General features: G+C 36.3%; 1 protein-coding gene across 4 annotated transcripts in view; it reads left to right on the top strand.

Moving 5' to 3' along the window:
• The window catches only part of RPGRIP1L (RPGRIP1 like), a 97,656-nt gene that overhangs the window by 9,051 nt on the left and 71,977 nt on the right, over positions 1-16,628 (top strand). For all 4 annotated transcript variants that reach the window (XM_061387212.1, XM_061387213.1, XM_061387214.1 and 1 more), the window contains exons 4-7: positions 339-637; positions 2,982-3,084; positions 4,622-4,765; positions 16,069-16,174. In XM_061387212.1, the coding sequence (XP_061243196.1) occupies positions 339-637; positions 2,982-3,084; positions 4,622-4,765; positions 16,069-16,174 (652 nt within the window). The remainder of the gene's footprint in view (positions 1-338; positions 638-2,981; positions 3,085-4,621; positions 4,766-16,068; positions 16,175-16,628) is intronic.

The raw sequence follows: 16,628 nt of genomic DNA, 5'->3' as shown, positions 1-16,628 counted from the left end.
TGTAGCTACATTTAAGTGCATACAGCATTCCTACATAAGGTCATGCGTTAAAAATTGCATTTGAGGAACATATGGAGTAAATATGTGTCCTCTCTTTACTAACCTTAAATGATAAGCCTTAGGAAACTGTTATTTGTCAGTGCTATAAAGCAGATTGTTGCCCAGTGGTTTCAATTATCATCAAAGGATTCTTCACAGGCAGTAATAGTTACATCAAAACCTGAAATTTATTATTCAGGTTCTGCACTGAAGTCTTCACAGTGATTATGTTCCTTTCAACAGAATGCATTTTATGCTGACTTCTCACATTCCTTTTCATCTTTTTATTATTTCCCTAGAATGGCCACCAAGTTAATACGGCTAGTTAATGACAAGAAAAGATATGAACAGGTTGGTGGCGGCCCCAAGCGGTTGGGAAGAGATGTGGAAATGGAAGAAATGATTGAGCGGCTACAAGAGAAAGTTCATGAGCTTGAAAGACAAAATGAAGTCCTCAAAAGCAGACTGATTTCAACCAAGCAGCAACTTCAGATCCAGGGTCACAGGCACACTCCGTACAGTTATGTGCAATCTCGTGTTAACACCAGGCGTAGAAGAGTGAATGAAAACGCAGGCTTACAGGAATGCCCCAGGAAAGGTAAACTAAAGCTTACATTAAACACTAAATTTAAATTAATAGGTTGTTTTACACTCACATACATACATACACACACACACAGAGTTTTATTTCTACATTATTTATGTTTTTAAGCATCTTTTAAAAGAAAAAAAAAATGTTTTTTTGACACTTTGATAAAATCACATTAACATGAAGGTCATTTTATATAAGAATCACTAGATCATGCTCAAATTTGTCTAGTAAAACATTGAACATAAGTATTCGTCCTAACAGGTAAAAGAAGCATATATGAAATTACATAAAATACAGGTTTAGTTTAGTTTTAGTTGGTTTTTATAGGCAGTGATGAAAATCGCATTGACTCAAGCAAATGGAGAAACCACTAGCTTGCTTATATGGTCACACTATTGTTCTGAATGATCACACTTAAGTTCTTTGTCCAAAGGCCTTCCATAAATTTTACAGAACTGTTTAAATCTTCTCATCATGGGAGACAGCTTGACCATGAAATGTGCACATAACTCGGGGTTTAAAAAGTTGGGTTCTCGGTGACCTTGGACAAGTTTTCTAGTGATTCTGAACTTGAGTTTTCTTTACATGTAGAATAAAAGGATGTAAACAAGTGACCATAAAAGTCTCTTCCCGCTCCAAGAAATCATCACTGGTCAATCACTTTCCTTATGTTGAAAATGGATCACCTAAAACCTACCCAGCTTACAAAGCAATTTATTTGCATATAGAAGACTCAGTACTATACACAGAACCTACGTATTTCTAATAAAACTTGCTCTCTCCACCCACAGACTTTATTTTTAATGAAGCAAAAAATCAATAACTATTTAAATTTTTTTTCATTACAACCACCATGGAAGGAAATAGAATTTTAGTTCTAATTCATCTTCGTTTGGAATATGCTTCACATAAAGACCAAACATTTTTAGGGAAATAAAAAATCATGTAAAACTTTCATTTCAGTTCATCAAGGGAATAAAAAACACCATCTGAACAGAAAAAGAGAAAAATTTGTTCTATTTTTTTTCTGCAAGCCAAAATGTTAACACTATCTGTTCCCTAGACAGGGTTCCTTTGAAGTCAATAAGGTCTCCATGCAGGCAGGAGGCAGCTGCAGGATGAAAGGGCTTGGCTACTCAGAGCTATGTGAGATTGGCAATAGGCTTTGAATATAATCAAAGTAATCATAATGAATTATAAATCAAAAATACATTTGGCTGCTAATTAACTTTTTACATCTTGAGAGCACTTGACTTCCCAGAGCCTCATTTTCCCCATCTGTAAAATGGAGTGAGAACACCAGATTAGAAGAAAGTTCAGGAGATGGTAGGTATACCATGATTTATTTTACCTTTAAATAGTCATTTATCCTGTCTGAACCTTAGTTTTGTCACCTGTGACTTGGGAAAGATGATCCCTATGGTCTATTTATGCTAAATAAAGACAATGCCCAAATATTAGGTTAGTATGACAAGGTATTAGTGCTATGAATTTCTGTCTAAATTGTTTGATAGAAGTTTCTCCTTATAGAAGAGCCACAGAACAGAAGAGACTTGAAGATGTTACTCATATAGACTAAATTTTCTTTGTATTCACTTTATTTACCAAAAGCTAATCATTTAATTATTGTATAAGTGTGAAGTAACTTTTATAATTAAAAGAATGTCTCATTATTTTTAACAATGGGATTAGGTTTATAAAAATTACATATAATTATTTTTATAAGCAAAATTATATTTAAGTTCAGCAACAAAATGTTTTATTTGGAATCTTATTAATGATCTCAACTTACCTTTGTTGAAATATGGATTTTCTTATTAAGGTAAAATAAATCAAAATAGAGGAAACATTTTTACTTATGTTCACAGTATCTATGAGTCACACAAATAAGGATAAGGTTCAGAATGTAAAGTCAAATGGTGTGAATGAGTAATTTAAAAATCCAGAAACCTTTATCAAAAATACTAAAAAAAAAAAAAAATCATGATTTTGAAAACTTTTTCCTTCATACCTCAGTTTATATTGTAAAGACCTAAATTTAAAACTTTGGTTCTTTCAAAATTTACTTCCGAAGTTCTAAATCTAAGTTGAATAAATATTTCTGGGTAATTTGGTTTACATAGTAGAATTTGTTAAATGAGCAGTACTTGGTGCTGTGCTTTATTTCATGCCAGCTGGTGGCTGAGATCTAACCGTTCTTTTGGCAATGTATGTCTCATTCTCTGTACTGTACAGCCCGCATCTCTCAGTATGGAAGAGACTTGCTTATATTACAGATTTCCTTATGATAGCAAATCAAGGGTCCTTCTTTTCTAACTTCGCTTGTATGATCCTATTAATTTATTTTTAGGTATTAAATTCCAAGATACAGATGTAGCAGAAACTGTGCAAACCATGCCTACAAAATATAGCAACAGTTTACTCAAAGAAGCCAGAGGAGAAATAAGAAATTTGTATGTATGCTTTTTGTGATCCCTTTAGACCCCTTTATATTGATCATGTCTCTTTTGATCCCTCCCTCTCCTTTATTTTAAACAAAATTGGTTTATGTACAAAAAATTTCCTCTAGCTAGATCTGTGAGTCAAGAACAGGTATTACATAGCATGCTTGCCGTACAATGAGGAAAATGAATATCTTAACCAACTGCATCATTGGAAGCGTTTAGAGAGAGAATAGTTCTCTTTATTATAATTTCCCCCTCAAAGGAATGGCATAAAGCCCAGTCATTTAGAATAGTATAAGCTTTACAGGCAACATTTTCATTCTCAGAAGAATTACAGGTAGTTTTCTTTCATTTTTTTTTTTTTAGATCATGAATTAATTAGCCTTTCTGTGGTTTAAAAAAGGAATTGGAGGGAGTGGCTTAAAAGTTTGGAGCTATCAAATACATATGGATGTCAGATTTTGTTTCCCTGTGATTCTACGGTACTTCATTCTTCATCATACTATGGTTTCAAAAAAGTTACTTCTGCCACATTTAGCTTACTTTTCCGTTAATGAAAGCCTCATGGTAATCTCAGTGTCTGTAAGTCACAAATACAGATAAGAATCTACCTTATCTACAGTACAGGTCTTCACCTGGATCATCAAAAAGTCACAATTCTAAATGAGGAGAGAAAACATGAGACAAAGAATATCATATTTTAGGTAGCTGCTTAAGAATAATATGGGCTTAATTTTTTTCTTCTGAATATTTTAAATACCAATTACAGTAATGATTGCCTGTGAGGGAACAAAACTAAAAGACTAGCCTAATCTTGTTACCTGTAAGCAGAAAAGCCGGGGTTCACACCAGTGCTGAGGCTCAGTACACTGGGATGCTGCCAGACCTGGTAGAGAGAAAATATAAACCAAAGACCACTAAGTTATGTTTTGCAAATTTCTTGCCTTCTCTCTATAAAGTGTTAATTTGGGTGGTATTGGCAAGTGTGCATATAAAAGAACAAAGGTGCATAAATTATCTGAAGATGACCAGATCTCAGAGTGTATAGCAAGTAACCAGTAAATACTATGTTGAATTGAACTGCAGTCTAGCCCATTGCCTAAGACATTATCTAATATAAAGCAGTACCTTGAATTCTTTCATTTTGTTGTTGTTATTTAGTTGCTAAGTCCTGTCAAACTTTGTGACTCACTGGACTGTAGCCTATCAGCTTCCTCTGCCCATGGGATTTCCCAGGCAAGAATACTGGAGTGGGTTGCCATTTTCTACTCCAGGGGATCTTTCTGACCCAGGGATCGAACCCTCATCTCTTGCATTGGCAGACAGATTCTTTACTGCTGAGCCACCAGGGAAGCCCTTGAGTTCTTCCATATGTATTCCCAAATCATTAGACTTAATCTGCTACTATTTCACTGTTCAGAGGCAGTTAAGCTAAAATTGTTAACTTTTGCTTGCCCTTTACTATGAAGCACTTTCTTTGTACTGATCTTAAATCCTGCAGATTTTGCCTCAAACTACAAATTCTTGTAAAGATTCTTTATTTCAGAGAAAATGTTATTGAGTCACAGAGAGGCCAGATAGAAGAGTTAGAGCGCTTGGCAGAGATCCTGAAAACTCAGTTGAGGAGAAAAGAAAATGAAATTGAGTTATCTCTTCTTCAGCTTCGAGAACATCAGGCTACAGATCAAAGGTATGTTAAAACAGAAATAGCACTTTGATAAGGTCAAAATTAGTTTAAAATACTTTATCATGTGCCATAGAAGGATAAGTCTAGTCTATTTAAAAAATCATGTTTTTACTTTGCATTCTTCATATAAGCCTGCTGCAGACCTACTGGTATCAACAGCTCAAGGCTAATGGCGTTTTTCCCTGGCCTACTCTGCCTCACCTTGTCGCCTTTGCTCATTTACCAAAACCGTAGGAAGCGCTGATACCATTTGATTGTACCTACCAAGAAAAACAGGTGTGACAAGGACTCAGCTGTTGGCATACCTTGTGAATAAGCCCAACCTTGTTCAAGTTTCTTTCCCACCCATAAAAGGTAGTAAATTCTGTAGTACAGTACCCGTTTTCTCCATCCCATAAAGATGTTACCTCTCCTTACATTGAGAGCTTGCACTGACTTATGCTGATCATTATGGGGACATTGGGGCCCTTCAGTAGTCTCCTTGCTGCCCCTACATTTTTTTGTAACAAGGCTTATTATTTATGGCTGCACTGGGTGTTTGTTGCTGCGGCGTGTGGGCTGCTCACCGTAGTAGCTTCTCTTGTTGTGGAGCACAGGCTCCAGGGTGTGTAGGCTTCAGTGGTTCAGCAGACGGACTTAGCTGCCTGTGGAATCTTCCCAGACCAGGGATCAAGCCCGTGTCCCCTGCACTTGCAGGTGGGTTCTTAACCACGAGCCACCAGGGAAGTCCTGCCTCTTCATTTTTGATGTTGGATAATATGTAGTGTTTTCTTTCTCATCCTCTTTTGTCATCTGTTGGTTTCTAATACCTCTTCTCTCATTTTTGTGCTTCCATGCTGTTCTTCCAGTAAGACTTTACCTTTTTAATGTATTCTTTATTGAATTATTTTCTTCCTTTTGGCCCTTTTCTTTTTTGTTTGGAACAAGGATATCCAAAGGCAGAAAGAGTAATATATTGAAATCTCATATACTCATCATTGAACTTTAACAGTTATCACATGTCTTGTTTCATCTTTCCTTCACCTTCATGTTCTTTAATTAATTAGCCCCTATCAAATATCATGTCATCACACCTATATATACTTTAGTATATTTGCTCTGTGTGATAAGGAATTTTAAATGTAATCACCATGCCATTATCACACCTAACAAAATTAGCAGCAATTCCTTGACACCATCTAATAACTTATTTTATATTCCAACCTCTCTGAAGATGACTTCTTGCTGTTTGTTTGAATTAGAATCCAAATGAGGTCTACACATTGCATATGATTATTAGATCTTGTTCCTTTTATTTCTCTCTTGATTTTTTTTTAAAACCAGTCCTAGATTCTCTGTTTGGTTTTCCCCTTACCAAGTGATATGTGACTTGGTTCTCAAAAAACCAAGCATGATTTTCCACTTTTTCATTTCAGAATCAGAGTTTAATTCTCTTTTCACAAACTAACCTCACATGGTAATATTTGAAAAAGCTAAGATACATAATAGATTTGTTTGTAAAAAAAATAAAGCAGACTTTTTATTTCAGAGATTTAAAAGATTAATATTATCCCTACTAATTTCTATTCCTAAAAAGTTATGTGTAAAATTAAATTATGTAATGAAATTCTATATGTTGACATTTCTGTACCCTTCTAAGTGCAGAGCAAAAGAAAAATGAATATTTTTGAGAATTGTATTTGTATTAGGGAATGTAATTTGAATGCTGGCCTTGAACCAGGATTTTAAATACCTGGGAGTTACCCATGTTCCCCTAAGAATAAACTTAGCCTTCTTGGAAAACCAAGAAATTGTACCTTGTGAAGAACAGTGCTGAAGACCCCAACACTGAATATGGTGATCTTAATTGCCAACAGCCATATTTAAATATTATCTGAATATAAAAACTGTGCATTAGTCCAAGCCCAAGCTTGGAGCCATTCCTCAACAGCTGAATACAGGGTTATCAAACTACTTTCTCAGTTGTATGCCTGCTCAGTTGCTAAGTCATGTTTGCAACCCCATGGACTATAGCCCACCAGGCTCCTCTATCCATGGAGTTCTCCAGGCAAGAATACCGGAGTGGATAGCCATTTTCTTCTCCAGGGGATCTTCCCAAACCAGGGATCAAACCCATGTCTCCTGCATTGCAGGCGGGTTCTTTACCTCTAAGCCACCGGGAAATCCCAATTTATTTTATATTTCTTAAATTCCCAAAGGATAAGATTGACCCTATGTTGGCCGTTCCTCCTTCCAAAGGGATATGATCATCTGAGAACTAGTGTTTAGTGTTAATTGAAAGGGAAATCCAAGAGCTCTTCAATCTTAGGACTAGATAACAGCACAACTAGAGTAATAGACAGGTCTGCCTATTTTCCAGTATACGTGTTGTCAGCAGGAGACATCAGCATATACACAGAGAAAAGTTTTCCTTACAAAGTAAACTAAGGCTTTCTTTGGGGGATTGTATTATTCACCCCGATTTTTTGTCACTTAATGTGAAGGGATAGACAAAGTGAGTATTACAGTTAGAGAAACTTTTGTTGCAGAGACTAAAGAAAGCAAGCAACTTACACCCTGTCTCACAGATTTTATAAATTGAAAATTACTGGTTATTTGTTTAGAAGGAAGGGTACCTTCTTCTAAGAAGGTGAATAACATATTGCTTCTTGAGATACAGTTGTTGAAAACTGAAGAAATGACTTCAAATAAGGGTCTTCAAGTCTTTTTTTTTTCTTATATGTTTACACATAGCTCAGAATTTTATGTGTAACAGCAATTTTTTTTGAGACTAATGGAAAACTGTTGAAAAATGTTGGGGAGAATATAAGACTTGGTATAATTTACTGTAGAGAAAAATCACAAAATGGAAAACATATTTAAACTTCTCTTTCACGGGTACATTATTTCAGATTTGAAATTCTAGAAGTCTGATCTGAATGTTGGACTCCTTGTTCTCAAACATGAACCTAAAGTAGTTGTAATCTTCAGAGTGTGGTGCCTGATATTTATGGCAAAGAGCCTTTTCATAGAATATTACAGAAACTCTTCGTAGTATGTGTTTAATAGACCAGTTTGGTTTGGCATCAGCTTGACATAAACTTTTGGTTATCCAAAGCCCTTAATTGCTTTGAAGTAAAAGCCCAGTACTGCTCTTTTTTATTAAAATCATGTTTTTTCCTGTTATTGTGGTCTATTTTGGAAGACTGAGTTGTGATTTTTGCATATGTTCTACATAATGCCTCATTAGCAAAAAATCTTGTATCATTTACAAGTAGCCTGAATGTCTGTGTTGTTTTGAACAAAAATCCATATTAAAATTTAAACAATATAAAAATGCACATTTTCTGCTTATTAAAAAGGCCTTCTTAAATTAAATGCAAAGCAGTAACCAGTGAACACATGTACATGAACATTAAAATCAGGATGATTTTACCTTTTACTGACTTTTTCAACTCCCCAAATATTTATACTCTTACCAAATGTGTAAGTAGTTTGTACTAAGTGTTTTTTTTTTTTTTTTAAGTAAATGTTAGGGTGTTTACCTTCTTAATTAAAAATCGTGTAAGTGCCATAATGTCCCACTGGAAGAAATTTAACCCATAAATATTTCAAACACTCTGACTTGTCCTCTTCCCTTTGGTTGACGGCACACTCTCGGATCTTAAAAACACAGAGACCTTCTGCAGCCGTGCAGCTTGGCTTTTGGGGCTCCATCTTTCCAGCTGTGCACAGATGCAGATTACTTCCTGGCACTCAGAGGTCTTCCCCAGCATTTCATTTTGAAAAATGGCAAACCTGCAGCAAAGTTGCAAGAATTAGTACCTTGAACACACATGCCTTTCACCTCTTGGCATGTTTGTGAATGGCACAGCCTGTCCTGCATTCTGCCCCCTCAGGCACAGGCCCACTCCCCTCCTTCCCTGTGTCTTCTCTCTCTCTCTCTGAGAGTTAGGTGCATATAACATGCCACCGTCTCTACACTGCTGAGCACCTTCTATGAACAAGGACATCTTCCTACATAACCACAGGACACCTATCACACATTCAGGACATTTCACAATGAATGATACAGTCAGTTCAGTTCAGTCGCTCAGTCGTGTCCGACTCTTCGCAACCCCATGAATCACAACACGCCAGGCCTCCCTGTCCATCACCAACTCCTGGAGTTCACTCAAACTCATGTCCATCTAGCCGGTGATGCCATCCAGCCATCTCATCCTCTGTCGTCCCCTTCTCCTCCCACCCCCAATCCCTCCCAGCATCTGCGTCTTTTCCAATGAGTCAACTCTTTGCGTGAGGTGGCCAAAGTACTGGAGTTTCAGCTTCAGCATCAGTCCTTCCAGTGAACACCCCATTATCCCATTAATATCCTTGATAGCTATTTTTATTTTTTATTTTGTTTTAATTGCTATTTTTCTTTTGTTTTTCTTGTTTTAACCTCGTATCCAACCAAGGACCATGTATTGTAATTAATCGTCACGACTTTTTAGGATTCCCTCGTTCTCAAGAGGTTCCCTAGTCTTCCAGACCACTGATGATGGTTGTTTGCCCTCCATTTGGATTTGTCCGATTGCCCAGCCCCCTAATTTAGAGGGCACATCTGGCTCGCAGATGGAAGGGAAACTGGGGCTAGGGACAACCATGTAGACATCACTGATACAGAGAGGTGATCTGTCATCTTTAAAAAATATATCCAACAAGTTCCTACTGGTGTTTTGAGTACCTTAGAATTTGCCTAGTGAAAAGTTATCAAGCTCAAATACTATGTCTTTTATCCCCATGTTTTTTATTATGACTGTTATCTAAGATTAGTTTGTGATAGCTGCTTGGCATGTTTCCCAGGCACTTTATATTTAAACCACAGAAATTATCAAAATTAACAGTAACTAATGTATTAGAGTGTACTTCATAGTGGAAGGAAAGCTAAAACTTAGGAACATCTCAGAGGAAGGAAGCACAAGAGTGGGAAGAGTTTATCTCTTAGACCTGGCTCCCTCATGTAGAAACTGGCAGAATGCTTTACTTCTCCAAGCCTCAGGTAGCTACCCCAGCTGTGAAATGAAAAGGCTGAAATGAGTGAGTGGTTCTCTGTCCTTTAAAACAACAGTTGCTTTTATCCCCAGGCACCTTGTGATTCTGAAAGATTTTTGCCTCTTAACTAAGCAGTATACAGTAATTTAATCAATATGTTGGGGTTTGTTTTTTTTTTTTTTTTTCATCCAAAACCTGTATCATGCTAATCATTTCAAGATAATTGTGACATAGCCTATAATTTTGCACTGATTTGCTATAATTCTATCAAAAAGTAAAAACAATATAAGGCCTTTAGTTCACTTGTAAAACTCAATTGCCAGTAAGTCTACATTTCTCATTGGGCTTTCTGATATATTGAATATAATTCTCAAATTCTCATTACTGGTCAGAATCCACAAACTTGAACTTCAAAATGGCCCCTTAAGAAGATGAGCCAGGATTTGGGTCCTTCCTGTCCCCAACCAATCTTTGGGAGTGCTCCCTCTATTTTCAGAAGAGTATGATTATGTCCATGTAGAAAGGCCTATATAACTGTCCCCTTCCATTCCCTGTAGGTGTTTGAGAATAAGAAAATTTGAGTTCTTATTTATGTTTTGACCCAATACCACAAGAAAGATGCAATCCACAGGCAAATAAGCATACGCATACAAACTTTTTCCTTTATGCATCTAAAATGAGGGAGCATTATTTTTCATCTATGAACTAAGTTGCAGTTTTGAACAAAGTCATGACCTTTCAAATAGACTTTGCTCAGCTATTTTAGTGAAGCTTATTCCATTTAATTTTCTAGTAACCTCCTGTAATTCTACTCAGGAGTGATACTCTATTGTTACCTTTGTCTCCTGCCAATACAGGAGACAGTTCAGTTCAGTCGCTCAGTCACGTCCAACTCTTTGCAACCCCGTAAGACTACAGCACACCAGGTGTTCCTGTCCATCACCAACTGCCAAAGCTTACTCAAACTCACGTCCATTGAGTCGGTGATGCCATCCAACCATCTCATCCTCTGTCGTCCCCTTCTCCTGCCTTCAGTCTTTTCCAGCAGGGTCTTTTCCAGTGAGTCAGTTCTTTGCATCAGGTGGCCAAAGTATTGGAGCTTCAGCTTCAGCACCAGTCCTTCTAATGAATATTCAGGACTGATTTCTTTTAGGATTGACTGGGTTGATCTCCTTGCAGTCCAAGGGACTCTCAAGAGTCTTCTCCAGCACCACAGTTTCAAAGTATCAGTTCTTCGGCGCTCAGCTTTCATTATGGTCCAACTCTCACATCCATACCTGACTACTGGAAAAACCATAGCTTTGACTAGACAGACTTTTGCCAGAGAAGTACTGTCTCTGTTTTTTAATATGCTGTCTAGGTTTGTCATAGCTTTTCTTCCAAGGAGTAAACGTTTTTGAATTTCTTGGCTGTGATTTTGGAGCCCAAGAAAATAAAGTCTGTCACTGTTTCCATTGTTTCCCCTCCTATTTGCCATGAAGTGATGGGATCAGATGCCATGATCTTAGTTTTTTGAATGTTGAGCTTTAAGCCAGCCTTTTAGCTCTCCTCTTTCACGTTCATCAAGAGGCTCTTCAGTTCCTCTTCGCTTTCTGCCATAAGGGTGGTATCATCTGCATATCTGAGGTTATTGATGTTTCTCCCGGCAATCTTGATTCCAGCTTGTGCTTCATCCAGCCCAGTGTTTCTCATGATGTACTCTGCATATAAGTTAAATAAGCAGGGTGACAATATACAGTCTTGATGTACTCCTTGCCCAATTTGGAACCAGTCTGTTGTTCCATGACTGGTATTGTTGCTTGTTAACCTTCATACAGATTTCTCAGGAGGCAGGTTAGATGGTCTAGTATTCCCATTTCTTAAAGAACTTTCCATAGTTTGTTTTGATCCACACAGTCAAAGGCTTTAGCATAGTCAATGAAGCAGAAGTAGATTTTTTTTTTTTTTAATTCCCTTGCTTTTTCAGAGGATGTTGGCAATTTGGTCTCTGGTTCCTCTGCCTTTTCTAAATCCAGTTTGAAGATCTGGAGATTCTTAGTTCATGTACTGTTGAAGCCTAGCTTGGAGAATTTTGAGCATTACTTTGCTAGCATGTGAGATGAGTACAATTGTATAGTAGTTTAAACATTCTTTGGCATTACTATTCTTTGGGATTGGAATGAAAACTGACCCTTTTCCAGTCCTGTGGCCACTGCTGAGTTTTCCAAATCTGCTGGCATATTGAGTGCAGCACTTTCACAGCATGATCTTTTAGAATTTGAAATAGCTTAGCTGGAATTCCATCACCTCCACTGTCTTTGTTCATAATGATGCATCCTTAACTTTGGACTCCAGGATGTCTGGCTCTAGGTTAGAGATCACACCATTGTTGTTATCTGGGTCATGAAGACCTTGTTAGTATAGTTCTTCTGTGTATTCTTACACCTCTTCTTAATATCTTCTGCTTCTGTTAGGTGCATACCATTTCTGTCCTCTATTGACAGGAGACAGACACGAGTTCAGTCCCTGGGTCAGGAAGATCCCCTGGAGAAGGGCATGGCAACCCACTCCAGTATTCTTTCCTGGAGAATCCCATGGACAGAGAAGCCTGGTGGACTATAGTCAATGAATCACACAGAGTTCGACACAACTGAAGTGACTTAGCACACACGTGTTTCCCTAAAAAGAGCTAGGAATGACCTGTATGCTTAGACTGTCTGCCACTATTTAAAAAAAAAAAAAAACCTGTGGAGTTTTTTTGAATTCTAAGATTGTTTTCAAGCTTATCCTCCAAATTAAGTCAGCCTAACACTATTACTCAAAAAGAACCTCTTCATTCTATCTCATAAATATCTTACCTAATAACTTTCCAGAATTTCATAGCCTACCTTTTGTATTCTAAAACCTTCCCTTCTAAATGGTGCTAAAAATGGTATTATAACATCTTTGCATCAAATAATCAAGAAGCTTTTTTTTTAGCATTCATAATCTGTACTGTAGCCAAGAAAGAAAGGTTAACGTGTGTGAAGGCGGGGAGGAACTGTGTGCCTAGGAAGTGAAGTATTAGAAACTTTCACTGGAGCAAAGTTTTGGCTTCTTAAGCTTTCATATTAGACTATACATTACATAGCACCACTGAAAGTTTTTCCTTCTCCAGTATATTTGAGGTTTTAAGTTTCTGGATTTATTATGGCACCCAGTAGCAGAGCTGGAGTCAAGTGTTTTCAAGGCTTCCATTAGAAATTCCTCTTCCAGAGTTTATTGCTTGACTGTTTCAAATTATATGAGAGAAACTTGGCACATAGGTTTGAGAGCTGGATTACTTTTTTCAACATAAAATCTAATTTATTTTAGTTTGTTTTTAATCTTAGAGATGGGCCAACAGCTCTTCTCATAGTTTTAAAAGATTTGATCATAATTCTAAATAATATGTCTGCAAAAAAAGAAAAGAAACCACATTTTCCAACTTAATTTTGTATAGGTTTTTTTTTTTTTTCAAAATCCCTGTTGAAAAATATGAGAAATTTATTTTTACAAAGCACACAATTAGTGTGCTTGATATCCATTTGCCGATCGTTTCACCATGTATAATGCAGCATGTATGAATTGGTGCATGACCGTCTGAGTTCATCTGAATGTGTTTGCTATGCATTGTTCTTTCTGTTCATCATCCTGAAGACTTCATGTTCCGTTCATAGGGCATAGAACAGGGCAGGAACATATTATGTGGCAGTCACTTAAAATATTGTTCATAAAATTAGCCCTGTCTGTCTCTGCTCTTCAGAGGAAACCAACCTGAGGCCTTCCTCTGCAGGCAGAGGTCTAGGACCAGCCACTTAGCAAGGACTCTAGCTCCCTCTTGCCTTCGAGTAGCCTTCTCACGTTCCTTGTCACCTTTCCATGACCTCTTTCCTCTCTCACATACACTCGCATCCTTTTATTGTATTTCATCTGTGTAAAAATGTTGATTGGCAGATCTGAGATGATTTTTCATTGTACACCTTTCTGAAGACCAGGCCACATTCATCACAGTGTTGCTTTTAACTTTCATGCACTTTATATCATCGACTCTTCACTCTCAGTTTAACAGTAAGTGATCTTTCCTTTTCACTGTCACCATCAGAAATACCCCATCATAATGATAACCATTATCTGTCATGCTTAGTCACTCAGTTGTATCCAACTCTCTGCGACTCCCTTGACTGTAGCCCGCCAGGCTCCTCTGTCCGTGGAATTTTGCAGGCAAGAATACTAAACACTAAAGTGGGTTACCATTTCCTATTCCAGGGGATCGTCCAGACCCAGGGATCAACCCTGCATCTCTTGAGCCTCCTGCTTTGGGAGGTGGATTTTTTCACCTGGGAAGCCCCAGCCATTATGTATAGAGCCCCTAAAACTTTAGAATAATTATTAAAGACTTCCAGGTGCTATGTTGTTTCAGAATAGGTGTACTCTGTAATGAACTGATTTTTTAAAGTACCACATTATTATCATTGTTTTCTAAATAGTACTTCTGTTGTATTTGTGCCTACTCATTGGGCATCATTAGTATAAAACACCAAGTCACCTTTCTTGGCAATACTATGAAAAGTTTAAACTCCAAGGACTTTAGGAAATATTCAAGAAAACATCTACCAATTAGACCACTGAAAGTTTTTCCAAGATACTTACTGGCCTTTGTCTTACAAAGAAAATTGAAAATTAAAACCTGCTGTTTATATGACCCTATGAGGCTGAATGGGTTGTTGGGACTTAATTTTTTGTTAATGTCATCACATACTAGTTGTTATTCATACATATGTCATATATATTCAATCTTGAAAATATTAACATGCTTAAAAACAAGAAAAATGAAAGATGAATTACAGCTGAAAATATAAGTAGAGATTGAAATTATTTGAACAATGTTCTCTCCTGTAAGAGTAAATGTCACTTACTGTTGAGCAGTCAAACCAAGTAATTCTGGAGAAAACAGATAAGTTAATTTTGACTTTTAAATATGAAAAAATATGCATATTTTCTATTGACCTATTCAAAAAATATTTTCCCTTCATATTATTATTATTTTTTTAGTAAGTAAAAATAATACTGAGGGGAATATTGGTGAGTGTACTGTTGAATGTGTGCTCGGAACTACTAGATAACATGTTTTAGACACATAATTATTTTAACATTGTGTTAAGACTGTACCCTGGGCAAGATCCAGGTTCTTGGACTTGTTTATCTTCTGTGCGAGGACAACTAACTGTCCGATGCCAAAATACAATGAACTTTCAAATATCAAAGAGGAAAATTAAGTATTTCAAGTCCTCAGCTGGTTTACAGATGTGTGAGCTTTGTAGTCCATTTTCTGGTTCCAGTAGGGCGTTGTGACAATTTTTCCAATATGTGTATACTAGATAAGTTTTGGAAGTAAAATTACTTACTTTAAATACTGAAATATTTTCTGAACTTAAGATTTTTGTGTTTATTTTTCTTAGAAAATGAAGTCTAAAACCAAACCTCACAATTTTTAAAATACTTTTGAATGTAAAACATATTAAATTAAGGAACCTTCTTTCTCTGTCAGGAAAATAAATGCCTTTTGAAAACAGGTATTCATTTAGATCTATGATTAACCTTTAACAAGATCTTCCTGTTAAATTCTGCGTTTGCTTTAATCTCAGTAGGAAAAATACAAACTAGTATTGCAGCATATAGAGTTTCTATATACCCTGTGGACGTTAAATGATCTCTTACAGCTACAGGCACATCTGCAACGTATTTAAATGCCAGCTTTGGGCATTATTAGTATAAAATGCTAAGTCACTTTTTTTTTTGAAATATTTTGAAAAGTCTGAACTCCAGGAGGAAACTCCAATAAATGATAATCTTATGATACCATTTGTTTCGAGGGAGTTGTGGAAAGATGAGTAGCTGTATGGCATATTTTATGATAGTCCTCCCTAAAATAAGCCTCAAGTTTGGTGGTGGAATGATGGCTGTGCTAAAGACTGATGTCCTTTTGCACATCTTTCAGGACACGATAAAATGATACGATGTAGAAGTGACAAAATCAAATATGGGGCTCCCTTCAAATTCTGAGAGTCTATGTATTTATGAAAGTTCAAGAATGATTATTGGTTGGTCTTAAACAGTAAGTCTATCCTGAGTGTATAATAAACTAGAAACCTCAATGACTGATAAGCATGTGTGTAAATTTTTTTCTGTGTAACAGTCAATGAAAAATTATAGTCTCACCACAGTTTTTTTTTTTTCTTTTGTCTTGCATTTTTAATTCTGTCTCTGTCGTTTTCTTAAATACATCATTGAAGGTCAAACATTCGGGACAACGTAGAAATGATTAAGCTTCATAAGCAACTAGTGGAAAAAAGCAATGCCCTTTCAGTAATGGAAGGAAAATTTATTCAACTTCAAGAGGTACTGTGATAAATTATTTTATTACGGTGATATATAGATACAGAGATTCAAAAATAGTGTTCAAACATTTTTTAAAGTAGAATGGTCATAACACTAAAAAGTAATTTTTAAAGATTGCTCTTTTCATTCTCAAGTGTGTATTATTTCCCTTCTGATATGGTTAGTTATTTATAACTTAATTAAAGAAATAACTGCTTGGACTTTTTATGAATACCTGTGTCATCTTAAAATAATAAACACATTTACCATAAATCATCTCATGTCGAGAACATTTGTTCTTCACTCCTTTTATCTGAAATCATATGGGCATATAGCAATGAAGGTTTAGATGTATTTGTATATATCTTCAGTTCCACGCATTTATGAAGTGTCCAAGATAGATCAGTGCTTAGAATAGGTTAATAACCAAGTTTTGTTAAATCTATTTTGATATGTGGTATTTTGGTTTTTTTTT

Source organism: Bos javanicus, chromosome 18, assembly GCF_032452875.1.
Source record: "Bos javanicus breed banteng chromosome 18, ARS-OSU_banteng_1.0, whole genome shotgun sequence".
Classification (NCBI taxonomy): Eukaryota; Metazoa; Chordata; class Mammalia; order Artiodactyla; family Bovidae; genus Bos; species Bos javanicus.
Note: the sequence above shows the minus strand (reverse complement) of the source record. Positions and strands in the feature narration are given on the sequence as shown.